The following is a 26,045-nucleotide window of genomic DNA, read 5'->3' on the forward strand; positions in this document are numbered from 1 at the left end:
TATTCTCAACCCTCACAAATTTGTAAAGTACTTTAAATCATCAATCAAGATTATATTTACTGAAGAAAATGTCAGGAAAGAATTGAGAGGTATTTGATTATGAACAGTTATCAATAAAATGCAGTATGAAGTAAGTAACACAGTTGCCTGACTGATACAAGCATCATCATAAATGTCACAAATAAAACAGGTGAGATACTAAAACTCAATTAAAGAAAATTAAGTTTTGAATGAGCAAAATTACATTTAAATTCAGATTGCAACTACAATGAATTGTTATACGTCTGCAAAACTGTCTACATGCAATTAAATTGTGTTAACTGAAATGGAATTATTGATCTCTTCCCTAATTTCAAGCAACACATAGGATTCTTAGTTTCTTCCCCTTACGTTAGATAACACATCACAGATGGCCTCAGGTCACAATTTGACAGAGTGACAAGATTAGGTGCACTTTATCTTAAATCAGTTGCTTATGCAACAGCTGTGTCCCTTAGAATGTGCTGCCTGTGACCTGAGGAGCCCTCAACGTGATACATCTTTATGTAAACACGTTTCCATACTTATGATCCAATAGCGTCATGCCACTTGCATAGACGTAGGGCCATATTTGGTAGATCTAGCATAGTGCATCCAGCGTAAGATAAATAGCCCAAGAGAAAGCCAGACCTTCAGAATAGACGGTGGCGTGCACTGCGACGTTTTCAGTTACTCTGCTCATAAAGATTTCCTTCACATTAACCATTATTTTTCCAGAGATGGTATTTAGTTTCCCCTAATACTGACTACGTTGGATAACTACCTATGCATCATGTGTGTACTACGTTATAAGGAAGGCTACCATAAATGATATGAACTTCTCTTAAATACAAAAAGGCAACCCATTTACCAAACTCATAATAATCAGATATTGTGGCTGTAACTAAAGCTGTCCATCCCTTTGCTTGACTGTAAATTGAGTGGTGAGCAAAGAGGGGGCTAAGTCATAACATCCCAACAAAGTGAGTACAACTTCTATACCAAATTCTGCATTGTAGATTGCATGTGGCAGACATCTATCACCAGGATGCATTGTACTTTTTTAAACATCACTTACCTCGGCTTTTGCTTGGTTTACTTTCCTAGGAGATAAAAAATAATGAGCAAATTTTGAATTAATTGGTTGGCAAAAAAAAACACTGTATTAAATTTCAAATACATTAGTAATTGTAACAAAAAAAACCACTTCTTGTTTTACTGTCTAGTTCACCACAATAATGATATCCCCTTCATCAACACACACTAAATCTCCATTTTCCCTTCTTCCCCTTTCAAATGTAAATTATAGACACATGTTGTGCACTGACTACATCTCTTCATTAAAAACTCAGAGACACACATTCATGTACACAACATAAACTTGGCAGGCTGGACTATGTATTTTATTGATGCTCAGTTGTTTCACATACTTGCAGATTCGGAGTTTCCCGACATCGCCTCTGCCAGTAGCTTTGGCCCATTGTTGAGAGAGGTATTTGGGCACCTGCATGGCGAAACATTGTATATTTACACCTCGACATTGGGCCCTTTTGGTATCATCACACATGTAGAAGCTATCTCTTCATTGGGATGAAGATAGACCCAACCAACCTGAGTGATGTTACAGTATGTGTTGTATGCATCTGGTACCACATTCATTCACATAGCTGCATATGTTGCTGCATATGTATACATTAACACATGCCCTTAACTTTGAAATAATTTGTATTATGTATTACCCTGTAACCATTTAGGAAAAAAAGTATAATGTTAAAACCGTTATAAGTTATCTACAAACAGATGCAAAACAATTGTTTTCCATGCGTCTTTCTCCATAACGTTAAGTTACCGCTTCCACTGTTATTACTCTGACCACATGTTTATTTACATTGGTTGTATTGCCAGACGATGGTCTCTAGTTAAATTAAAAAGTTATGGCGTGTTGGGCATTGAAATAATATAACGACGGGCAGTTGTGACCAGTTTAATGTATCAAGCTAACAGTTGATGAAATAATTAGCGACGGTTTCATTCGATCGCAGCGATAACAGTTAAGCTACATTACTTATTGTTAGCCTTAGCTGCGTTTAAGTCAATACTTATCCTATATCCAAATGAGCTAGCTTTTGAATAAGGGTATTTACGCACCTTTACAAGCCACACACCCGTGTTCTGCTTGGCACCAGTTAAATCCACTTCTCCTTTCTCTGACATGTTTTAAAATAATGCTTCTGTTAGCTTAACAATGCTACAGTCACACGCATGCGTAAAAGAAATACGAAAGTATGGCGACTCTGAAGGTCCAAATCATTGTGAACATCCTTCACTTTTGACAAATGTGTGCACTATACCCCCTACACGTTCATAAATAGTATTGCATGGATAAGAATGTAACATAAAAAAGGTTTAAAAAACAATGTTTAATGTTATTTTTTGTAAAAGCAATTTATTGGACACATGGAAGAATGCAAAGCTACAGGGAGTACATGCAGCATATAACAATGGATTTTACAGTAATCTGTACAAAAGGTTTTCCAGAAAATCAATCATTGTATATCAATGTATGAAAAATATGTAATTTATTTGAGTATTTACTTCCATATCATCAGCCCAAATACAGTGTCTCCTGAAAAAAAGCAAGCTCCACTGGCTGCTGCGTTATAACATCAACTGATGTCATTACATAATATCAGTTTGAAACATTTACTGTAGCATTGCGTCCAGTCAGTAACACAATATCCCTTAAATGGACATGTCTGCCTTGTCTTTATAGTCTGTATAGTCAAATTAAATTCTCCAATTGTGTAACACATGAGTATCAGTACAAACAAAGTTGATATAGTACAAAACCTGTATGAAAGTTTCCCAGGCCAGACTGGAAGTCTGTCCGTTCAAACATAATTCTAACATTTTGTTACAGGAACATTCGGTCCTTGCTGTGTGAGAATCGTGTGTTCAGTTCCTGAGATTTCTTCAGCAGCCGCTGCTTCTGCGCTTCATCAAAACGATTCACCTGCAGGTCTTCATCTCGATCGAACGCTCTCCTCTCAACTGGTTTTTCAACCTTATTCTTTGCTTTTTCCTTCATCGTCTTTGTGTGCATATTCACCAGAGACTCGGCACGTTTAGTCTCCTGATAACAGGGAGTGGGTAGATACATTTTAGTCCGGAGTTAAATGTGAACAAATGTACATTCCATCTGCATTCATTTTATACGGGGACATTTGGGACGAAAGAATGATGATGTAATACCACTTACGTTATACTTTGACACTTTCTCTGCCATTGTCACGTCCTTCTTCGGGATTTGTGGGGCATCGTCTTTCTCCGGCTCTCCCTTTTTCTTTCCCTCAAGGTGTTCCTATTGGTCAAGAATAGACCCATGAAATACAAGGAAGTAATATATAAGCTACAAGATGTTTAATAGGAATTACCAATAACAAGTATGAAGATCAGTTATTTTTCATTAAATACCCTGATCTTGCGCTCCCTGTCTTCTGGTGTATCTGTCCACATGGAGCGATCCTTGTTCTCCGGACCCGACCTCTTCTTGAAGGTTCGAGCTCCCAAACCAATGTGCTGCAGTTCTGGTGGGAGCACTGTCATCCAGGTTTCTCTGGCCACCACTTCAGGCGTGTCCTGTTTACATAGAAATACACACAGGAACAAAGTAGAGTGGAGCAGGAGAATTAAAAAAGACATTAAAAATAAAAGCGCCAGATATATAGCTTAGATATTGTTTTGTGTGTCTGTGCTACTACATTTTTTTCCTGTTGAGGTCAATCTGTAAGCATGCAACTGAAAAGTTTGTACAGTGTAGAAGCAAAAACAACTCAGGGGGGGTGGGGGACTCACATCTCCTGTCAGCTTGTCTTTCATCCTTTGAGCTCTGCGCTCAAAGTCCAGAGCCACAGAGTTATCAATAGGCCCTTTGGGTGGCATGGGTCCAATCACCTCATCCTCTCCCTCGCTGCTGGAGGACTCAGCCTGGTAGCCAGGTGGTAGTGCAGGCCCTGGAAAATCCTCTCCATCTTCACCATCATTATCATCTTCATCATCATCTTTATATGCTGCTCTACGAAACCCAGGAGGCAAAGCTGGTCCAAGCACAGATGGCCTGAGGGAACACAATTAAGTTACTGCTTCCATAATTAACTATTTATCCACAACTCAAATAATTAATTTGCACACCTTTCTGGTGAACTCTGTTGTTTCCTGAATCCTGGTGGTAGGGCCGGTCCAAAGAAACCATCATCATCTTGTTCTTGAACCTTTGAGTTCTCCACCCTGTACAAAAGACACGTTACCGTTTTGTTTGTTGAGGCATATTTCTGTAACTTCTAGTCTATTCATGAACCTACTTTTCTGCAGATGTTTCTGCCGCTGTGTGTCCTGTTTTTGCTCTTTTGACCGCCACCTCCTGTTCACTGTCATCCGAGGAGCTCGACGGCTCTCCCCGTTTATAGCCGGGAGGCAAAGCAGGCCCAGAGACTAACACAGGAAAAACATTAACGAGCATGCGGAAAAGCAACCTGATGCGAATATTAGTAATTTATTAATGAAAGCAAGGGTAGTATTCTATATTGTATACACTTACATCCTTCATCATTATCAGAGTCTTCCTCGCTCTCCTCCTGTATGAACATCGGAGGTAAAGCAGGTCCAATCGGTTTATCAGACGACATATTTGACACTGATGACTTACGATCAGTCACGTGGTTTCAGCAATTTCTATTAAAGAAAAAATGAAAAGAAGCTTCTTTAGAAACCAGAGGATCCTCCAAGGACAAATTTGACCTTTCACACAGGAAGTAAATAGTAAGGCTTCAGCAGTGTCAAGTTAGCTAAAGATAACCAGAAGTAAGCTAATGTGCTGCAACAATAAAAGCACAAGAAATTATTGCGTTTCATTTAATTCACTATTATAACCTAACCCCGTATACTCATGTAGACTTCTGGTGTGCATTAAGTACACAAATGAATATATATAAATAAATTACACTTTTGTGTACTGCAGTTGAGAGAGTGTTTTTAATAGCTAGTTTTAAGTACTTTATTATCATATGCACAACTAAGCAGTCTTTGACAATGTAGATCTTGGATCTCAGGCTGCCTCTAACAATACTCATTCAATATATATATATATATATATATATATATATATATATATATATATATATATATATATATATATATAATAAAAAAACGAAAGATACAGTAATAAAATAAAATAAAGTAATTTAAATGTGTGTTACACAGTATTTGAAATGGATAAACTGAAGGTAGTAAATGTATTTGCATAATGAGAAGTAATGAATATATACACAGAGGTGTAAACAGTTAACAAATGTGACAGTATAATTGTTAAATGTCATAGTGATGAGCTCAGGAGCTCAAGAGAATAAGTAAATTAATTATAAATCAGTTAAGATTTATTTTTCGTTATTGTGTCTTTTCTAAAATAAATAATAACTATGGCTATTATTTCCAAATACTTCTCTTTATTTGTAATGCCTTTTGTTCTTGTGCACTCATTCACTTGGTCAACACACTCAGTAAAAACATAAAAACTGGATTAAAAAAACTCTCCAGTTACATTTTTCACCCAACGATTTTATTTTGTATGCTCAGACCGGAAGTTTTGTATCTACATGTTTTGAGCGTATTCAACACAGTCGTAGCAACTGTCGTCAGATTCACATCCATCTTTGTGGACTTAAAACATATTAGGAAGATATGCCTGGCATGTTTTGATAGAAATCGCCTATTTGAGAATTTACAAAATGGGTAAAAAGGATAAAGGAGATCGGGGTGAGTTGCTTATGCTACGGGTTGAACTGTGGCAAGCTGAAAGATGAGGAAGTGTACTGAAACTCGCATGTCCTACTGTGGGTTACTGACCACATTCGTCTTGCATTTGGAGTCATTGTGAAGAGTAAAACACAGTTAACATTATATTTCAACGCTTTCTGCGTACATAAATTGACTGAAATACGTGTGTAATAAAGCACAAAGTGTATTTTAACACACAGGAACATGTAGCCTACCCGTGTGCTCTAATGTTAAAATACTAAGTAGTTAGAAAGCAGAACAATCTGTAATAAAAGAAGGATATTATCTTGTTTAGCAAAAAATATGTAAACTGGGTTTTAAAATTATATATCATGATGTTGCGTGTGTTAGAATCCTAAATCAACCTTAATTTGTATTTATATATTTCAGCTGACAGTTATTTGTCCACCTATTACTAAAAAAGGTTTTCTAACTCCTACTGTGGGCTTACAGACAAGAAGTCCAAAAAGCGTTTCTATGAAGAGGAAGACGATGAAGAAGAGGCAGTGGGCAGTGAGTCTCACGACGCCATACCTGCTGCTGCAGGGAAACAAGTGGATGAGTCCAGTATAAGACTGGATGAATACGGAGCCAAGGACTACCGTCTTCAAATGCTGCTGAAGGATGATCACGCTGCACGTCCCCTCTGGGTGGTAAGATGTGTTTGGATTGTTGATTTCTTCACTTGAGACAGTTTACCAATTAAAACATTGTGGTCCCCTTTTCTATCTTTTTGTATTTCTTTCTCATCCTCTTATTTCATTCTTCCTTCTCTCCTCCAGGCTCCAGATGGACACATCTTTCTGGAAGCCTTCTCACCAGTGTACAAGTACGCCCAGGATTTCATGGTTGCCATTGCAGAACCAGTCTGCAGGCCTAATCATATCCATGAGTACAAGCTGACGGCCTATTCCCTGTATGCAGCTGTCAGTGTAGGGCTACAGACCTCTGATATTGTGGAGTACATGCAGAAACTCAGCAAGACGTCTGTACCTGATGGAATCGTGCAGTTTATTAAGGTCTGATTGAGAGAGTGTCTCGTGATTAAAAGAAGAGGACAAATTCCAAATGTATTATATTTAATAATAAAAATGTGTGCAAAATGTGGTTATTAATCATTGCTTTTTATCTCTCTCCTGTCAGCTCTGCACAGTAAGCTATGGCAAAGTCAAGCTGGTACTCAAGCACAATAGGTAAAGTCATATCAACATTTCCTTCTGTTTTTGCATTAATCCTCCCTTCAGTGCTCTTTTAAAACGGTGCTGCCTTTCTTCCCTCAGGTATTTTGTTGAGAGTGCCTTCCCTGATGTGATCCAGCGCCTTCTGCAGGACCATGTAATACGTGAATGTCGTCTCCGCACTGCAGACGGAGCGGACACTGAGCTTATTACTGAAATTGTCCACAGCAAGTCAGCGGTATGTGATGCAATGTCTTTTTTTATTCGCATACAAACGTATTAAGTAATCTTTTTTTTGTTTGAATTTGAAATAATGCTTAAACACATTAAACACATTTAAACATATACTGTGTGTGTGCACAGGTGCAAAAGATTTAAGATTTTCAACCAGAAGAGGTGATTAAGACAAAGTGTACAGTTGTTCATCATTGTAAATCTTTTTTGGATGAAAGGCATTGTTGGTGTGACCCCTGAACATTTAGAAATGTTAAGTTACACCTTTTGACAATACCCAATATTGCACACAAGGTGTAATGATGTGATGCACTATAGTGCATTGTGATGTGCTGTATTTCACAGGTTGGGGGCAGATTCTGCTGCTATTGCTAGAGGGCAGCACAACCAAGATTTTCAACCACTGTGTGGCCACTCTTAACAATGGGATTATGCACACATTTGTACAAAACAATATTAATGACATGAGAAAAGATGTCTTGTAATGCAAGAACTGAACAGTCATTTCTGGCCCTTTTTTTAAGGTTATTTTTCAACCTATCAATTATGCCACGATCTAATTGAAAAGCAGTAACGAGTCATGTTTTGTAAATATCCCTATAGAGCCCTGACAGGAGTTGGACCTGTTGTCCTGGTCATACACTAACAAATGTCCCTTTGTGTCTTTATTTCTGACAGATTTCCAAGTCTATCGAGGAAAAGGGGGGTACTTCCTCACAGCAGCCCGGCGATGGACAAACTTCAACCCAACAGGTGCCTGATGACATCTTCAGCTACTATGAGCAGATGGATAAAGAAGAAGAGGAGGAGGAAGAGACTCAGACTGTGTCTTTTGAGATCCGCCAGGTACGAATCTGATTATTTCTTTCTACTTCAAATACTTAACATTACTGCTGACATTTTTGCCATTTGTGTTTTGTGGCTTTACTTCCAGTTAAGTACAATGCCTAAAAAAATGTAATTCTTTATTTGTGCCTGACTCTGAACCGTTCTTCTCTGATCTGGTGTAGGAGATGATTGAAGAGGTGCAGAAGCGTTGTATTCAGATGGAGTACCCCCTGCTAGCAGAGTACGACTTTCGCAATGATACAGTCAACCCTGACATCAACATAGACCTGAAGCCCACTGCTGTCTTGCGGCCCTACCAGGAAAAGAGTCTGCGCAAGATGTTTGGGAATGGACGTGCTCGCTCTGGGGTCATCGTGCTGCCCTGTGGTGAGACAGCTGCTTTACTGCAGTCGGGGGAGGAAGGAACATTGAGTGCCAAAACCGAAAGGACACCCCCAAAGCATTTCATCACAATAAACATCTTGAAATGGCAAATGTTAGAACAATAATGTATAAGATATGTTATAAGTATTACCTTAGTCCATATGAAACAAGGGATATGCTCTTGTAGCTAGTAGTTTTTTTTTCTTTTTCATCTTAATGTTAAACTATGTTTCATTTCCAGGAGCGGGCAAATCTCTGGTGGGCGTGACAGCAGCGTGCACGGTGCGTAAACGCTGCCTGGTGTTGGGGAACTCCTCGGTGTCAGTGGAGCAGTGGAAAGCTCAGTTCAAGATGTGGTCCACTATCGATGACTCTCAGATCTGCCGCTTCACCTCCGACGCCAAGGACAAGCCCATCGGCTGCTCAGTGGCCATCAGCACCTACTCTATGCTGGGTCACACCACCAAGCGCTCCTGGGAGGCTGAGAGAGTCATGGAGTGGATGCGGAGTCAGGAGTGGGGACTCATTATCCTGGATGAGGTGCACACTATCCCTGGTGAGCTGAAGTAATGCTTTGGGATATAGACACATGAAGTAGACACATATTTCGGTGAGATTAACCGACATGTTAACATACTAATCATGTGCTTTCTCTGTAGCCAAGATGTTCCGTCGTGTTCTGACTATTGTCCAGGCACATTGCAAAATGGGGCTCACTGCAACACTGGTCAGGGAAGATGACAAGATTGTGGACCTGAACTTCCTAATTGGGCCTAAACTATTTGAGGCCAACTGGATGGAATTGCAGAACAATGGCTACATTGCCAAAGTCCAGTGTGCAGAGGTGAGTCTTGCAGTATTACAAGTATTAGTATCGCGACAAAGAATTAAGAATGTAGTTCTCTAAGCAAATAAAAGTTTTTTTTTTTTAAAGGTGGTAATATAAAAGATTTGATTTGCTTATTATTTAGTATGAAACGTTCAGAACTCTGTTGTTGTTTCTGGTTTATTTTGATCTTGTATAGCCTAAACCTTTGTGAGGGCTGCCTATTAGAATATGTTTTGTAAAAAGGGTCGGTATAATCAGATACAAAACAATACATTCGACATGTTCTAATGACTTGCAATTCCAGGATGAAATGATATTTAAAATTGATTTGACTTGACTTTGATTGTGTAGACTTTGTGATGGATTCTGAGCCGCCTTGTGTCATCAAAGTCAGACCGCTTGCCGTGTGCAAAAAGGTGCTCGTTGAATAATTTGGGCCGGTTGTCTCACAAAGATTTCAAAGAGCATAACATTGTGGCTATATCAAACTAATTCTCATATGATGTCCGATGTGCATGTGATGTTTGGCCAAGGCTCTTTGGTGAAGCTGCAGCCAAGATTCAATAAAACAAGTACATGTGAGCATGTTCCACATAGATGATCTGAACCCATGTCTGTGCTTCAGGTGTGGTGCCCGATGTCTCCAGAGTTTTACAGAGAGTATGTGGCCATCAAGACGAAGAAGCGCATCCTGTTTTATACGATGAACCCAAATAAGTTCCGCGCTTGCCAGTTTCTCATTCACTTCCACGAGCGGCGCAATGACAAGATTATTGTCTTTGCTGACAACGTGTTTGCCTTGAAGGAGTACGCCATTCGCCTCAACAAGTACGTTATTTACAACAGGAGAAGCCGTTTTGAATGTTTCAGATAAGATTTCTTTATGTTTTAACTCCGCTCTCTCATTTTCCTCTCAAGGCCGTACATCTATGGTCCAACCTCTCAGGGGGAACGAATGCAGATTTTACAGAACTTCAAACACAATCCCAAGATCAACACCATTTTCATCTCCAAGGTAGACCAATCAATCCAATATTGATTTACTGGATGTGATATGGACCCTCAATTATTCACCATGTGAACCCTTGTGACCAGCAGGATGCACACCAGTGTTTCTAGAGAACTAGCTGTGTGTCATTCATTTGCCTCCTGTCTGTACTATTGCTGCCCTCAGTGTGTTTATATGGACGCTAACAATGGAATCAGATTGAAACAATATTCCAGTAATGGCACCTTATACCTTTTCTTTTTTTATCCTGCTGGTGATCACACATTCTTCCAGACATTTACCTCCTACTGAAAACAAATGATATAAAATCAGACACATGTCTGCGTTTGGTAAAACCGTAAATGCATGCTTGCCCAGTGATACAGTGGTAATAATGCACGTGTTTGAACTTGTACGACATGCCTTCTACCAAACAGGTTGGAGACACATCATTTGACTTGCCAGAAGCCAATGTTCTGATCCAGATCTCCTCCCATGGTGGATCCCGCAGACAGGAGGCCCAGAGGCTTGGCAGAGTCTTACGAGCCAAGAAAGGTCAGTCTGTCTGCAAAAAAAAGACAAAAACTCAGATTGTTTGCGTATGCACATAGCTGTGTCTACCTCCATACATGAACTAAAACAGTTATTTTCTCTCCACCTGTCTGCTGGTTTAGGCATGGTAGCAGAGGAGTACAATGCATACTTCTACTCACTGGTGTCCCAGGACACCCAGGAGATGGCTTACTCCACCAAGAGGCAGAGGTTCTTGGTAGACCAAGGTTACAGCTTTAAGGTGTGTTTACATGTTCAGCTTATTTGTGTGTGTCCCTTTGCACCATAAAAGTTACCCTGTTCATACACCACATTGTTCATTTCTATCATGGCCCATGTTTGCTCTCACAGTAGAGCAACAACACGCAAGGTCTAAAGGTGCTAAAGGTTTATTTCACTTAGTTTTGGACAACCTGATTTAAATGTCAATTTTGAAAAGTGTTTATTACATTAGACACATTGCATTTTCTTTGTTCAGTGTCTGTTATCTATACACTTGACCTGAGACTAGTTAAGAGCCTGATGTGATGTTTTCACAAGTGTTTGGTTTCATCAGATCCAGTCTGGCTGGATTTGTGTCGTGTGATGACTCACCAACACTGAAATCTGAGTCTAGCAGTTTACTTTCAAGGGGTAGAATAAAGAATGAACCAAAAAATAAACTGTTTTTTTTTTTTTTTAAAGCATCTTCCGGTCAGAGTTACTTTACATGCATGTATACAACTTCATTTGGAGGGATAGAGATCATATCAGATGACAAAAATATGGGAAGATATTTAATGTATTTGTGATCAATGGAATAAGAAAAGGTGTGTCCTTGATCCTTGGTCTTCATTTACGTGACACCTCATTCTTTTTTCATTCACAAATACCATTTCTATGTTCTCATGTTCCTCTTCTTTCATAGGTGATCACAAAGTTGGCGGGTATGGAGGAAGATGACCTAATGTTCTCCTCAAAAGACGATCAACAGCAGCTGCTTCAGAAGGTCCTAGCTGCTTCAGACCTGGATGCCGAGGAGGAAGTGGTGGCAGGGGAGCTGGGCGGACGACCACAGGTGAACACTTTTGCTAAACTTGGACTCAGAAAGCAGATATACATAATTGGCTTTGCAGGCTTCCAATTGGGCTATTGCATATTACAATATTCTTTTTTTTTTCTTCATCAGTTCTCAAGGCGAACGGGCACCATGAGCTCCATGTCGGGTGCAGATGACACCGTCTACATGGAATATCAGAGTCGAGGCAAATCTGCATTTGGCAAGAACATTCATCCACTGTTCAAGCGCTTCAGAAAGTAGATGCACTGACTCAAACCCTGACACCCAAAGACTTACTCAGTTGCAACAAAGCAATGGGACAACGTTGGGGCATCATTATGTTCACTGAGTCTCCGCACCAGGCTTCCAGCAGCAGCAGGTTCAGATAGTCATTGCATAGTCCAGCTGTTCTGGAGAACAGAGCAATGGCTGTAGATAACCTAAACCTTAATATTATCTGAAGCTAATGATGATTTACTGTGCATCGCATCCTACTGGTGGCTGATGGCGATGATGTGTTGAAATGACTTATACATCTGGTTAAGAACGCAGCCAATGATGCCTGAATGGCTCGACTGCTCTATGTGATATATGTGTCTCCGCTCCAGCTCACTCAAGCACCAACATGCGCCGACATTTGCATGTGACATGCTTTGCTGACTCTGTCCAGCTGTGTCATTTTTTCATCTCTGTGTGGCGTTTCAATGATGCAGCTAGCCAATTAGGGCCCGCTCTGAAACAAAATCTGGCTTTGTTTTATAAACATTAAAGCTAAATTCCACAACGCTAGAAGGCTTTGACTTGCTGTTTTCAGTACATGTCAGCCACAAATGTCTGCGTAGGATGAGAGTGGACTGGAGAAGGAAGGATGGGTGATGTTAGCTCTATGTGGAATAACCTGTGCCTCTACTGTTGGTGCGTGCTTCACTGATAACTGTCTGAGGAGGAAAACTAAGGGTGTACATTAGACTTGTGTCAATACATTTTTTTGTAAATGTGGCTGCATTTTACACATTGAAACATCACAAATTAAACCCACATAGCCCGTGCACATTAAACACTTCCTGAATTTGCATTATTATATTTTATTCTGGAATCTTTCTTCTTTTTGTTTTAAGTCTGAAAGAATGAAAGATTGCTGTTTTATTTGTTGCCTGTTATTTACAGTGGTTTATACTGGTCAACATTCAACATTTTATTTGTAAAACTGTAGAAAATAACTATAATAAATAACATGATCCTGCCAGCAATTAATAGACTCTAGTGAATTTGTATTTTATTTTCCTGAGTAAAGTGTAGCAGCAAGATTGTTCCCCCTTAAAGACACTTTAATCTTTATTTTGGCATAAGTAAAAGTCAACCTAGAGAGGGGTTGGGGGTCTTCTTCCTCTTCTTGTTGATGACTTCAATCCTGGTGGCTTGTGCAAGGTGAGTCTGCTTTAAAATACCCATTTTTGCCCAGGTCGATTCATCTAAACCGCAGGGAATGGTATCCCTCTGAATCGCCCGTCAGGATATAAACTGCGGATTAATATTCTTGTATATAATGCATGGTTAGTGAGTAACTTGTGATTGTCTTTATGTAAGAAGATGGTATAGATAAGTAGCTGATTTATCTCAGTGATAACATTTCTCAGAAGGCGATAAAAGCGATCATAAATTCAACAGCAGCAATGAGTTTAGGGTTTAAACCTCCACCTCAAGTCAAGATCAATACCAAAGGTTTATCCTGGCATGACACATGAGTAATGTGCACATGCTTTACATTTTCTGAAGTGCCAACTACCTTTTATATTTTAGAAAGCTTCAAGAGAAATGTTACACATATACATCTTGGGCTTCTATGAGTTTCAGGATTTTCGTGATAACAGCTATGCGAATCTCTTAGAAAGTTCCTTGCCATCGATTCCCGATCACTCGGCACGTTTTTATTTGTTTCTTGTGTATTTTGTGTCGAGCCTGCGCAACTAGTAGCACGGCGGAAATTATGGCGGTAGATGAGGAAATAAGTATGATAAATGAATCAAATAATATTCTGATTAAATACCCGTTTTGTAACCCACTCTATGCAGTGAACTCTTAAACTCTTAAAACGTGACAAATAGCTTACAACAATAATCTGCTGAAATGCATTCCATTACTTTTACTTAACTATTTGATCTGCCTTAATTCTGTTTGCCTGGTGAAGCCCACACTGTCTGTACAGCTGGCTTAGAGGGGGGTGAGGGGTTGGGGGTCTTGTTTCTCTGCTTGTTGATGACTGAGGAAAAAAACGGAAAATTGAAATCCACTATTAATCGTCAAACATGTACACAGCACACAGTGAAATTTGGTGTGTATGTGTGTTAATTGATGCATGGTTAGTCAGTAACTTGTGATTGTCTTTATCTAAGAAGATAGTCATAAGTAGCTGAAGGCGATAAAAGCAATCATAAATTCATAAGGAGCCTTTAGTTTAGGGTTTAAACCTCAAGATCAATACCCAAGGTTTAGCTTGGCATGAACTTTCTTAGACAGAGACATGACTAATGTGCAAATATTTTACATTTGCTGAAGTGCCAACTACCTTTTATCTTTTGGAAAGCTTCAAGAGAAATGTTACACATACACATTATACCTTCCCTACCACTCAGCATGTTTTTATTTGTTTCTTGTGTATTTTGGGTCAACCCTGCGCAACTAGTAGCACGGCGATGTTATGGCGGAAGATGTAGAAATAAGTATGATCAGTTAAATAATAATCCAAAGAAGTACCTGTTTTGTAACCCACTCTAAGCAGTGAACTCTAGACCAGGTCAAATCATTAGCTACTTATAATCACTTAGTCTATTTTGTGTTTGAATTGTGATGATTTAAAACAATCTGCTACTTTTACTTAATTATTTAATCTGTATTCATGCTGCTGGTTTATGGGCTAAAGCTGGCATAGAGAGGGGGTTGGGGGTCTTCTTCCTCTGCTTGTTGATGACATGGGGGGGGGGGGGACATTTTAATCAACTTTTAATTGTCACACATGTACACAGCAGAGCACACACAGTGCAATTTAGACTCTGCATTTAACCCATTCTAGTATTAGGATCTACAGTACAGCTCCCGGGGAACAGAGTGGGGGTTCGGTGCCTTGCTCAAGGGCACCTAGGAGGCTAAATATCCACACTCCGCACTTGGTCTGTTTGAACCCTCTGGTTCCCAAGCCAAGTTCCTGTGGGCTGAGCTACTGCCGACTTGAAGACATAAACAAAACATCAATACTTAGATTTAAGGTTAGTGAGTAACTTGGGATTGCCTTCTTCTAAGAAGATAGTTGTAAACATGTGTGTGTGTCCGTGCGTGCGTGTGTAAATGCATGTTTGTGTATTTGCCGGACTTGGCGTGTGCGCGTGCGCACAGGCTGATTGATTCGTGTTATACAAGTTTTTGGGCACGTTGTAATGCACTCATTCCCCAATGAAAGAATGAACACAGCAGCCTTTTTTGGGGGGGAAACGCCCACACCCGAATACAGACTTATCCCTCCCTTCTTTTGAAGCGAACATCCAATCCTCTTTTCCGCTTTTGGTAAGTGTAGGTTATACAAGCAACTCTTTAAATACGTTCCCCAATACACTACAATCTAACATTTCACTACTACACAGGGGGACTGCGTGTATATGTGCCATGAGCATGCATTTTCAGATGTGAACTCGGCTGCTTGAAGACTTTGCAAAAGGCTCAATCATACTTTTTTTTTGCGCACGGAAAACCAAAAAAGTATCGAAATAATGGCAATGCTGCATTTTACAACAGCATGCTGGAAGAATTTTCAAGGCGACCGGCTAAATAAGCAGCTGTTCTTCATCTGCCGCGCCTTGCACAAGTCAGCAGCCAGCGATGCTTTAGGGATCTCAGCGGCTCGGGAAGAGACCATGCCTGAAAGCATGATCTCACCGGCGAATGTCGGCGAGAAACCCAGAATCATGACCCTGAAGGAGATGCCTGGACCCAGCACCCTATCCAACTTGATCGAGTTCTTCTGGAAAGACGGGTTTAGCAGAATTCATGAAATTCAGGTAAAGGTGTCCATATCCTATCTCTCTTTGATATTTTTCTCGTTTTATTGACAGATTAAATCATGTCTTTGTTTTTCCCACTAATGGCAAATAGGTTGTATATTCTTCAATAGTGTTTGCAATAGTCTTCAAGTAAATTACATTGAGACACTAAAATTGTTCTCTCAACAGGATGCAGCAGATAATCGTGTGCTTTAGTATCAGAGGAAATCTTTAAGTATGAAATTTAGCCAAACCTAGGTGTCAATCAGCATGAATAATTAACACTTACTAAAGATAACATACAAAACTTTCACAAGAATTGTTGACTATGAGCCTGAAACGTTTTATTTATTTAGCACAGGCAAGAAATACACATAACAGACACAACAGTATGATGAGATGACAATACAAGCAAAAAACAATATAGTCAATATAACAAAAGACAAAACAGAATTAATAGGATCCCTTAACATTTCAAATAACTAGGTTGATAGCCCCAGAACCAAAAACGCATGACATGCAGAGCATAGTTACTGTTCTGCATTGTCCCACTCTTCACTAGAGCAAATCTGTGTTGTGCCACCTTGCAATAGTTTGTGCCAATTTCTGTATTTCTTTATTTTATGTATTCTTTAGAAACCTTAAATTCAGATCACTTCTTGATTTGAACGATATGTATTTTGCCCCACAGAATAGTTGTATTATCTGTGGACCATTTTCATCCAGAACCCCAAACAAAATGTTCAACGGTGTAAATTAAAAATAAATATTGAGTGGCTTTTGCCAGTTTTGGATATTGGTTGACAAACTTTCAACATGTGGACAATAGAAAAGCAAATGTAATTAGTCTTCCTCTTCCTCATTACAGAATGTACATACTAATGATTGTTCAATGTTAAAAAAGGTTACGTTGTTTCCATCTTCCCAGAAAACTGAAATTATTATAAATTATTTTTATTTTATATAGTCATGTCTGACACCTTTTTATATTTATTATATAGTTTCCAGTTAGTTAGAATAGCTGAAAGCAGCTGGTTGAAATGAAAAATATTGCATATCTGCCCATTCATACATCAAAATTGATGCTATGGAAGGTAATCACTCAAGCTATCTAGTATATCATTTATAAAGACTGTTCATTTCTCTGACGTGTTACCCATAAAAAAAGGCCTACCATCTACATTCAACCATATTACTTGATTTTGGATATCTTTTGGGGTGTCTTGAGGGTAATACTGGAAACTCAACCAAGCTTTCAATGCATCTTTAAAGAAGGGCGAGAGAATTGCTAGTTTTTCTTTTTGAAATAACCTTTCAAAGTAGTGAGATTTTAATTGAAAAAGGGGAACTTTTAGCTGTTTAAAGAGTAAGTACATCGAAGATGAAATGTTACTTATTCTCCAGATATTATTATGGTAAATTGTATTAATCCATGATGCTTTTAAGGATTCACAGAATTTTCCTTCTCCAAATTTGTAAAACGTTTTCAACTTTCTCTATTTTCCGTTCATAATTGATCTTAACTATATCTTTTAGATTGTCTGGAATATGAATTCCCAAAACGGAAATCTTGTACCTCTTATTGATCATATTCTCATAATAGTGCATTTCTCGAAATTGTACATTAATCCAGGTCATTTAGAAAAATTATTTAAATCAAATATCGGGGCAATCTAATGATATTTTTTTCAAGCTGCAGAAAAAAAAGTTGTATCATCTGCATATAATGTTATTTTCATTTCCATCCCATTTGGTTTTAAACCTGTTATGCATGAATTGTTTATAATTCTAATAGCAAGAATTTCAATTAAAAAAATGACAAAAAGAAAGTGGTTCCTATGAAGTCGCTCACAACAAGGTCTGTGGATTATTTAGACTAACTTGCTCAAGATTTCTGGAAAGAGACATTGCCAAAATCCAGCAATTCTCCCCAAAACAACCTAGATTGATTAATAGCACTATTACTATTACTAGCAATATTATTGAGCAGCTCCTTAGACTATCAATTGAGGCTGTAGGATTGTTCTTTATTTTCATGGGATGAAACCTATGGTTACATTACAGTTAATTTAGCTGACGCTTTGGTCCAAAGCGATTTACAATAAGTGCAAACAACCATGAGGATACAACTCCGAACAGCGAGAATCTTGCAAGTACATTAGCTTCAAATAGCAATAGTATAGCAAGCAGATTGGCCGATGCAGAGCGAAGTGAGCAAGCTGGGGTGTATGGTTTGACCATGGCCTGGATGTAGGAAGAGCCTAATCCATTCACAGCACGGTAGGCCAGTATGAGAGTCTTGACGCAGATTTAGACCGCCACTGGTAAACAGTGAAGGGAGCGGAGGAGCGGTGTAGTGTGGGAGAACTTGGGTAAGACCAGTCGGGCTGCTGCATTCTGGATGAGCTGTAGAGGTCAAATGGCAGATGTAGGCAGTCCAGCAAAGAGGGAGTTGCAGTAGTCAATGTGTGAGATGACAAGAGCCTGGACAAGAACTTGCGTGGCCTTCTGAGACAGTAGGGAGTGTCACCTGTTTAGCTGTGGAAGGAGAAGCCAGGAGAGTGAATGACAGAGCTAAGTGCAAAGTCGGTCAGAAATTAGTTCTGAATTTTCTCCTCAAGGTATAAATGTGACTGCTGATTTACTTGTGTCACTTCTGTTTTATAGATGGAGCACACGAAGAAGTTTGGAAAAATTTTCAAATCCCGTTTTGGGCCACAGCTGGTGGTCTCGGTGGCGCACCGTGACCTAGTGGCTGAGGTGCTGAGGGCAGAGGGCGTGGCCCCTCAGAGAGCGAACATGGAGTCCTGGAAGGAGTACAGAGACATAAGGGGTCGTTCCACTGGCCTCATTTCAGCGTGAGTCCACCTTCAACCTTTGATCTTTGAGTCTGGATAACGACCTGCTGAAATTAATGACTATATGACAACATGATAATCACTTTAGTTTCCATATGTGTAGATGGGTACAGCACAAAACATGGTGTCTGTGCTACATGTTCAGGGTTACCTCACTTCTTCATGTGCCTTTTCACTTCTCAATAGTCTGCTTTGTATCTATAAACTCATTTGGCATTAATACTTTCAGTTTTTCAACAGCTTCACCACTATCATTTTTCATTAATAAAATAATAAGGCGGTTTCCTCTATATGTCTGGGAATGTCTTGCATTCACTTAAAAAACAATGTCAACATTGCATTCTTGTGTCTCTTGTGTCTCTTGTGTCCTGTTCTCCAGGGAGGGAGAAGATTGGCTGAAGATGCGGAGCGTGCTCAGGCAGCTCATCATGCGTCCCCGTGACGTAGCAGTCTTCTCTGATGATGTGAACCAAGTGGTAGATGACCTCATCAAGAGAGTTCTTATTTTGCGCAGCCAGGAGTCTGACAGAGCGACTGTCCTCAATGTTAATGACCTCTTCTTCAAATATGCCATGGAAGGTTGGTAAATATCCAATAAAGGTTGTTTGTGGACAAATTGAATGGATTTGAAAAGATTGAGGGGTAAGGAGATCAGTGAGTTATCACAGAGGACAAAACTAAAAGGCAGGAAGAGGTGATAGCAGAGGTAAAATAGACAAGAAAAAGTAATATGCAAGTAACCATGTTATATACCAGGGGTCGGGAACCTTTTTGGCTGGGAGAGCCATAAAAGCCAAAGTCATCGAAAGAGCCACATATGGCTCGCGAGCCATAGGTTCCCGACCCCTGTTATATACAATCCGTCTCACAATTAGATTCACCACATTGTGATGCACCCGTGTTACATTCCAGTTACACTAGACAAGTGAGGGGTAAGGAATCCTTGTCGCAGCTATCCAACTGCACAGAAAAAATGAGTCTCCCCTCTTTCCTGCCTTTGTCTCTACAGGTGTGGCAGCCATTTTGTACGAGTCCCGACTAGGCTGTTTGGAAAACCAGATTCCCCTGGAAACCCAAGACTACATCAGCGCGCTGCACCTCATGTTCAGCTCCTTCAAGACAACCATGTATGCCGGGGCGATCCCCAAGTGGCTCCGACCTCTCATCCCCAAACCATGGGAGGAGTTCTGTCTCTCCTGGGATGGCCTCTTTAAATTCAGTAAGTATTGTTTTTTATTTGACAACGGGGGGCACATAAATACTTTTTGTATGCATGCTCCAGTGAACTGTCTACCTGCGGTAACTACAGTACTTTCATGTTAAAAGGGTGTTCCTACAATATAGTACTCCTCTACCAAAAAGTGAAGAAAATTGAAGCTTGTTTTAAAGATTTATAGTCCCTAGTAGCCTAAGGGTCAAGCTCCAAAAACACTGGATGCTGTGGAAGATTTGTTATGAATTTGTAGCCTAGATGACCCTAAAAGCCATCATCTAGAGTTGTTTTTTCAGACTTGACCAAGCTTCTCTAGAAGACATTTTACAGCTGTTTTTACATCCTCCCCATGGTACATTTAGTAGAAGTGTAATGCTCCTTTAAGATTTGCTTTGTTTTTTTTCTGAATCACCAGAAGGGCTTTTCATGAAGTTGTTGGCTATTTTTGACACATAACAAAAATATTTTTGCATCATTCAAAAAACAATTGGGACAGAGAGATACTGTATATGACCTAAAGTACCACTTTTGTGTTTTCAGAAGGGCTTTCTCCAAAGTTAATTGCAAATATTTATTGACGTGTAAACATGTTAGATAATGCTTTGTCTGTGGTACTTTTTAAAACACAAAACAGTACAGTTTAGGTCTGGTTAACTATTTGCAAACCTTTGTGTATGAAAGCCTGGCAGTCACTGGAAAGGAATTTTCATTTGCATATAAATCGCACTGCTCTTCCATGGGACCTCTGTGACATAACCTGCTCCTTTTTTTCCATTCCTTCCTACCTTCCTTCACCTCCCCTTCCTTCCCCTCTTTCCATTCATTCCACATTCTTTGTCTCTGTCTGATTCCAGGCCGTATTCACGTTGATAAGAGACTCTCAGAGATTAAGGCCCAGCTGCAGCGGGGAGAGGAGGTGAAGCGGGGGGCTGCTCACACACATGCTCATTACCAAAGAGATGAGCAGGGAGGAGATCTACGCTAATTTAACAGAGATGCTACTGGCCGGGGTCGACACGGTGTGTGTGTGTGTGTCTGTGTGTGTGTAAGGATATGTGCAGAGAGAAGTTTGAGGAGTGTAGAGGTGCAGCTTTAGCAGGAGGTGGAGGGGTTGGGAGTTGCACGTGTGTGTCTGTGTGTTTGAGTCAGTCTTGAGTTTCAAGGGTTGGGTTTCTGGCGCCACATCCGTGCCTGTGTAGCTGTGCCAGCGTCGGGTCAGAGCAGTGAATCGGGAGGTTACACAGTATCCCACTGACAAACTTGTTCTCACTCAGATTTAGTTTCTTGTCATTGTCTGTTAGATCTACACAGGGGGGCTTTTGTCTCTCTTTTTTCTCCTCCACTCGACATCTGTGATTTGTGTTCATGTGTTTCCACATTAGAACTGAAGTAGATAGCACTTACAATGTAAATTTGGACTTTTGGTTTAGTGTCATTTAAGTTTTTTTTTTTTTGTTTTTTTTTGGGGGGGGGGGGGGGGCATTTTTTGCGTGCATGTGTATCTGCATATCTGTGTGTGTATATTGTGTGCACATGTGCACTGTTACTGCCTAATTTGTTTGGGGTGCTGTCAGGTTAATGATAATTATGGATGTTGAGTGTTTTGTTCTGAGCTGGGGGCCACAGGATAAAAGGGTGTGTGTGTTTTTGTTGAACTTGTTGCAACGGCCACGTCGTGGTAGGGGGTGGACTTAGCTGAGCCATTACCTGACCCCGTGGTGCATTTCCCTTACTCAGCACACACAAGAGCTGTCAAGACATGTTAGCCACAGTCAGAGTTATAGCACAGACTGGGCAGAGGTGAGAACAGGGGGAGAATAAGGGGGTGGGAAGAGGGATGCTTTCATTAAACAGCAATAGTTGGGGAACTGGCATCATAAGGGGGGGGGGGGGGTTGATGGTGTTAGAAAATGAAGAGAAGATGTGGGGGGATAAAAGGGAGAGGCCTAAGCTTTCAGAGCAGTTTTTGGATGAGCTTTTGTCATATGATTCCTCTTTGGCTTTGTCTGAGGTGTTGCCAGCATCTGTCCCAGCCAGGATTAGTTGTGAGATGTTTAAATGGGGAGAGGGTGAAGAAAGAGTGGGAGGGAGAATCTGAGGAAGAGAAGGGGGGGATGGGAAGGGGGGCTTATACAAGGATGGAGACTCTTTTGACCATTAGTTAGTTAGATACTGACCTTAGACTGACCTCTGGGGTTTATTTAGTGCAATGTTGGCAAAAACAAGGCTGCCCCTCTGATACCAATACATGCCATAAAATGCATGGGTGGAAAAGTGGGTAAGCCAGACAGATTGCCAAGTAAAGAAGTAAGAGGTGGGCTGAGGTAACAAGGGTAACAGTCAGTAAAGATAAGACATGATTACGGAAATGCCCATTGTCATATAATTTGCCTTTCTGCCGACTGTATTGAAATTTAAATGTCAGTGACGTTTGAGTCTGAATAAAAAACAAGTTAGGAAAGTTGAGAACACAAGATGACATAACACAATTGAGTCATAGAAAAGTAAAGGAACAATGAAAATGGTGTGTGTGTGTGTGTGTGTGTGTGTGTGTGTGTGTGTGTGTGTGTGTGTGTGTGTGTGTGTGTGTGTGTGTGTGTGTGTGTGTGTGTGTGTGTGTGTGTGTGTGTGTGTGTGTGTGTTGCAGCTTCCATTGCAAAACATACAAGAAAAAGAAGAAAAATCTCCACAAAGATTTAATTTAAAAGCAAATGAATGATACTAATATACAACACATTCAAAGAGGAATGTGTACAAAATATTTTTTTAAATACTCTTTTCTATTCTCCCAGACATCCTTCACCCTTTCATGGGCCAGCTACCTGTTAGCGCGGCACCCACATATACAGCAGCAAATCTTTACAGAAGTGACGAAGACTCTGGAACCTGGAGCAGTTGCCACAGCAGATGATATTTCTCGTCTGCCTCTCATAAGAGGGCTGGTCAAAGAGACACTCAGGTGCAGACTGCATTTATTTATACCAACAAAGCTTTTTCTTCTCTACCTGTAGATGTCTGAGGTTTTTGTTTTTGCATGCCCTCACTTGCATAGTTCAAAACAACTCAGTAATAGTTTAATAGGCTTTAAAAGTTAGGGCTTGACTTTGTTCACATAAGAAGCTTTAATTTACTTTTTTCTTTCTTTCTTTGTAAATGCCTTTGTGCACCCCTCCCTGGGAGCAGGCTTTTTCCAGTTCTCCCTGGCAATGGACGGATTACCCAGGATGACTTGGTGGTGGGCGGATACTTCATCCCCAAAGGGGTAAAACTGGAAGAGGCATAGTAGATGCCAGTCCTCAAAGTGTGCATGTGCTAAAGTTTGACCATAAGAGTCAGTCAAAGACATTACAATGGAGCAATATGTAACACGATCCTGCATTACTCATACACCTCTCTTCTTCTGTCTTGTACACATGCTAGTACAATAGCCCAGCTGTTTTTGATACACCACTGACAATTTGTTGTTTTCTCACTTCGTTAGACTCAGTTGGCCCTTTGTCACTACTCCACATCTTTCGATGAAGAGAACTTCCCTGACTCTTTAGACTTCCAACCGGCTCGCTGGATACGGAAAGACTCCACAGATCGTGTCGACAACTTTGGCTCGATTCCATTTGGCTACGGCATCAGGAGCTGCATCGGCAAGAGAATAGCAGAGTTGGAGATGCATCTAGCTCTCACAAGGGTAGGGGATTCCGTGTTAGCTAAACACACATTCAAAAGTGTCTTCAAACATATCTATAAACATATCTATTTATATGACTGAATGAAGTTCAACCCACATGAGTTTACGAGGCAAGGAAATTGTATTTGGAGCGCACTGTTCAGAAACAATATTAAATATAATAAACATGACATGTTAAGAAATTAATAAAATTGCATTTAAAAGACATCAGGGGAAAAAATTAACAGATTAAAACAAGTTAAGCATTAAGCAATATTGTTTTAATCCCTGGTTTAAATGAGCTGACGTTTTCAGCAGACCCACAAGAATATATACATAAGTAGACATAAATAAATTCATACAAACCAGATCCAGAACCAATTGAAACAACTTTAAAAATCAGATCTTCAGACCTTCATTGTCTGCAACACAAATCACTGACATAACATTTGCTATATAATACTGGAGAAATCAGAGTGAATATGAATTGAATATTGAATCTTGCCGTCTTTACCAGGCTTCTGAGAACACGTTTTTAAACCTTAACACTAAATTAAAGAGTGTTGTTGAATTATCGCATGGAAAATTAACATTATTGAATCATCATAGTATGTACAATACAAAAAAATATTTTTCCACTCCCAAATTGGATAGCTCACACAAACCCTGAATTTGTTCGAATCTGCCAACTTCGATTGCCAGAGGAAGCGTACCAGCGCCCAGCTGCGCTATTAAACATCTTAAGTGAACACACTTATAAATGTACTTATAGACAATGATTCATATAATCTGACATCTGTGTCTTTGCTCGTTGTGCAGCTCATTCAAAGGTTCCACATTGGCGTGTCTCCTCTCACTCCTGATGTCAAGTCCAAAACCCACGGCCTGCTCTGCCCTGCCGGCCCCATCCACCTGCAGTTCATTGACAGGGAAAACTAGAAGGACTCCTCTCCAAAAACTATACTGTACGGTGTTTGAAAAGCGCTGATTTTTATTTTCTTAAAATACACTGTTTTAAGTACACCTTCCAATTTTAGATTGTAGATACCGAGCTGAGACTGACGTTTTTCTCAGGCAAGAAGTTTGTTTGTTACTAAGGAGGACAAAAAAGTAAATATTACGGGACCAGTAATGTAAAGACAAAAGCTGTTCTGGGAAGTATTTTATTTGTACGTGGTGAAAACTACCATTTCTCCTTCCATTTGATCTATTCCAAATAGTGAGTGGGGAAAATAAACTGTAATCTATATAATCAGACTGTTTCCTCCCCAAGTTAAACAAACAGAAAACATTGAATACACAAAAAACATTTTATCATTTTTTTTATCATTTAATTTAAACATATATTCATTTTATTTTAGTTTTTTTAAATAAAAAATAGTTTTATCATCCTGTGATTTAGAACTAATGAATGAACCTTTTTATAAACTTAATCAAAAAAGTTAATTTAATTGCTCAACTAATTAAATGTATATCATTTTTCACACTATGTATTTGGGTCAAAACATATGTACAGCGTTTCTGGCTTATGTTTGTGTTAATACAAATATTTTACCAGAACTTCTGTTACATTATGATTTTATTGATTAGATAATGTATGGTACAGAACAGTTTGCAAGAGGTAAAAGACAATCTTTGGATTGTGCCGCTATGAAGGATCACACTGGTTTGCTTGGAGGAAAACGAAAACTTTGATAACTTTGTATTTATCTGCTCTTTTTCTTTCTGTACTTCTTTTTTTTTACTGTAGCTCCAATGAAACTTTGGAAACAATAAAGATTATTATTTTAAACATTGTGTGTTTTGTCCTTTTGTCAAGGTCCACAATAGTTTTAAAATGACAGTGTTCGCAGCGTAAGCAACATCTTAATATTTAAAAAATAAATAAATAAATAAATAAATAAATATATATATATATATATATATATATATATATATATATATATATATATATATATATACATATATACATGAATATACATGGTATATAGCTAAATAAAGTAAACATTTTTGCTGTAGTTTCTGAGAGTTACATTCCTGACTGCATGAGTCGATGTTAATGAACTGATGTAACCATGGACATTTGCATACATCTAAATAGATAATACTTTTAAAAATAGTTCATCATGTGTCTGATTTAAATGTTTTACTCAATAGTCTGATGGAAACAGACATTACTCATGGGACTTTAGGACGTTATTTTAACGTTAATTGGGGTTCCAAAGAGACTAGCTTATCCCTAGAAGACCAGGGCCCTGTTCCCCAAAATCTTTTTATGGCTAAATTGATTTTAGCCTATGAATAATATCTCGTTTCTTATTGTTTTGATATATGCCCCTTAATATATGTATATATATTTATATAAATATCCATTTTTTTGTTAACGTTTATATTTTA

The 26,045-nt window shown here is 39.3% G+C and overlaps 4 protein-coding genes across 5 annotated transcripts in view; 2 read left to right on the forward strand and 2 right to left on the reverse strand.

Moving 5' to 3' along the window:
- LOC115006187 (general transcription factor IIF subunit 2-like) overlaps window positions 1-2,296 on the reverse strand; it is an 8,197-nt gene extending 5,901 nt beyond the window's left edge. For both annotated transcript variants that reach the window (XM_029428299.1, XM_029428291.1), the window contains exons 1-3: window positions 2,167-2,296; window positions 1,449-1,522; window positions 1,097-1,121 (exon numbers count right to left, since the gene is read on the reverse strand). In XM_029428299.1, the coding sequence (XP_029284159.1) occupies window positions 1,097-1,121; window positions 1,449-1,522; window positions 2,167-2,232 (165 nt within the window). In that variant the 5' untranslated portion in view covers window positions 2,233-2,296. The remainder of the gene's footprint in view (window positions 1-1,096; window positions 1,122-1,448; window positions 1,523-2,166) is intronic.
- Window positions 2,297-2,580: 284 nt separating this feature from the next.
- gpalpp1 (GPALPP motifs containing 1) lies at window positions 2,581-4,843 on the reverse strand. Its single transcript, XM_029462567.1, has 7 exons — window positions 4,616-4,843; window positions 4,380-4,509; window positions 4,210-4,305; window positions 3,874-4,135; window positions 3,493-3,657; window positions 3,278-3,379; window positions 2,581-3,151 (listed from the first exon to the last, which is right to left on the reverse strand). Exons 1-7 carry the CDS (start codon window positions 4,701-4,703, stop codon window positions 2,933-2,935), a joined length of 1,062 nt encoding a protein of 353 aa, XP_029318427.1. The 5' UTR covers window positions 4,704-4,843; the 3' UTR covers window positions 2,581-2,932.
- Window positions 4,844-5,662: 819 nt separating this feature from the next.
- On the forward strand, window positions 5,663-13,132 carry ercc3 (excision repair cross-complementation group 3). The gene is made up of 15 exons (XM_029460185.1): window positions 5,663-5,829; window positions 6,304-6,503; window positions 6,633-6,869; window positions 6,994-7,043; window positions 7,131-7,266; window positions 7,941-8,108; window positions 8,273-8,477; window positions 8,716-9,030; window positions 9,134-9,318; window positions 9,929-10,131; window positions 10,222-10,318; window positions 10,729-10,846; window positions 10,966-11,084; window positions 11,751-11,900; window positions 12,012-13,132. The coding sequence occupies exons 1-15, from the start codon at window positions 5,802-5,804 to the stop codon at window positions 12,141-12,143; spliced, it is 2,343 nt and encodes a 780-aa protein (XP_029316045.1). The 5' UTR covers window positions 5,663-5,801; the 3' UTR covers window positions 12,144-13,132.
- A 2,231-nt stretch (window positions 13,133-15,363) lies between these two features.
- cyp27c1 (cytochrome P450, family 27, subfamily C, polypeptide 1) lies at window positions 15,364-25,440 on the forward strand. Its single transcript, XM_029460198.1, is given in 10 exon segments — window positions 15,364-15,931; window positions 18,581-18,771; window positions 19,151-19,350; window positions 19,781-19,990; window positions 20,839-20,906; window positions 20,908-21,003; window positions 22,777-22,943; window positions 23,168-23,246; window positions 23,466-23,669; window positions 24,468-25,440. Coding segments are annotated over 10 exon segments (1,623 nt in total). The 5' UTR covers window positions 15,364-15,643; the 3' UTR covers window positions 24,588-25,440.
- Window positions 25,441-26,045: the final 605 nt, after the last annotated feature.

This window comes from Cottoperca gobio, chromosome 3 (assembly GCF_900634415.1).
Source record: "Cottoperca gobio chromosome 3, fCotGob3.1, whole genome shotgun sequence".
In the NCBI taxonomy this organism is placed as follows: domain Eukaryota; kingdom Metazoa; phylum Chordata; class Actinopteri; order Perciformes; family Bovichtidae; genus Cottoperca; species Cottoperca gobio.

Bases quoted from the DNA above. Each gene is read 5' to 3' on its own strand.
- gpalpp1 (XM_029462567.1), bottom strand. From the start codon at position 4,703: ATGTCGTCTGATAAACCGATTGGACCTGCTTTACCTCCGATGTTCATA. The intron at 4,136-4,209 runs GTGTGCAAATTA...GTGTTCCCTCAG, and splicing joins CAACAGAGTTCACCAGAAAG to GCCATCTGTGCTTGGACCAG. The intron at 3,152-3,277 runs GTAAGTGGTATT...CCCTGTTATCAG, and splicing joins AGAAAGTGTCAAAGTATAAC to GAGACTAAACGTGCCGAGTC.
- ercc3 (XM_029460185.1), top strand. From the start codon at position 5,802: ATGGGTAAAAAGGATAAAGGAGATCGGG. The intron at 7,044-7,130 runs GTAAAGTCATAT...TTCTTCCCTCAG, and splicing joins CTGGTACTCAAGCACAATAG to GTATTTTGTTGAGAGTGCCT. The intron at 10,132-10,221 runs GTACGTTATTTA...TTTCCTCTCAAG, and splicing joins TACGCCATTCGCCTCAACAA to GCCGTACATCTATGGTCCAA.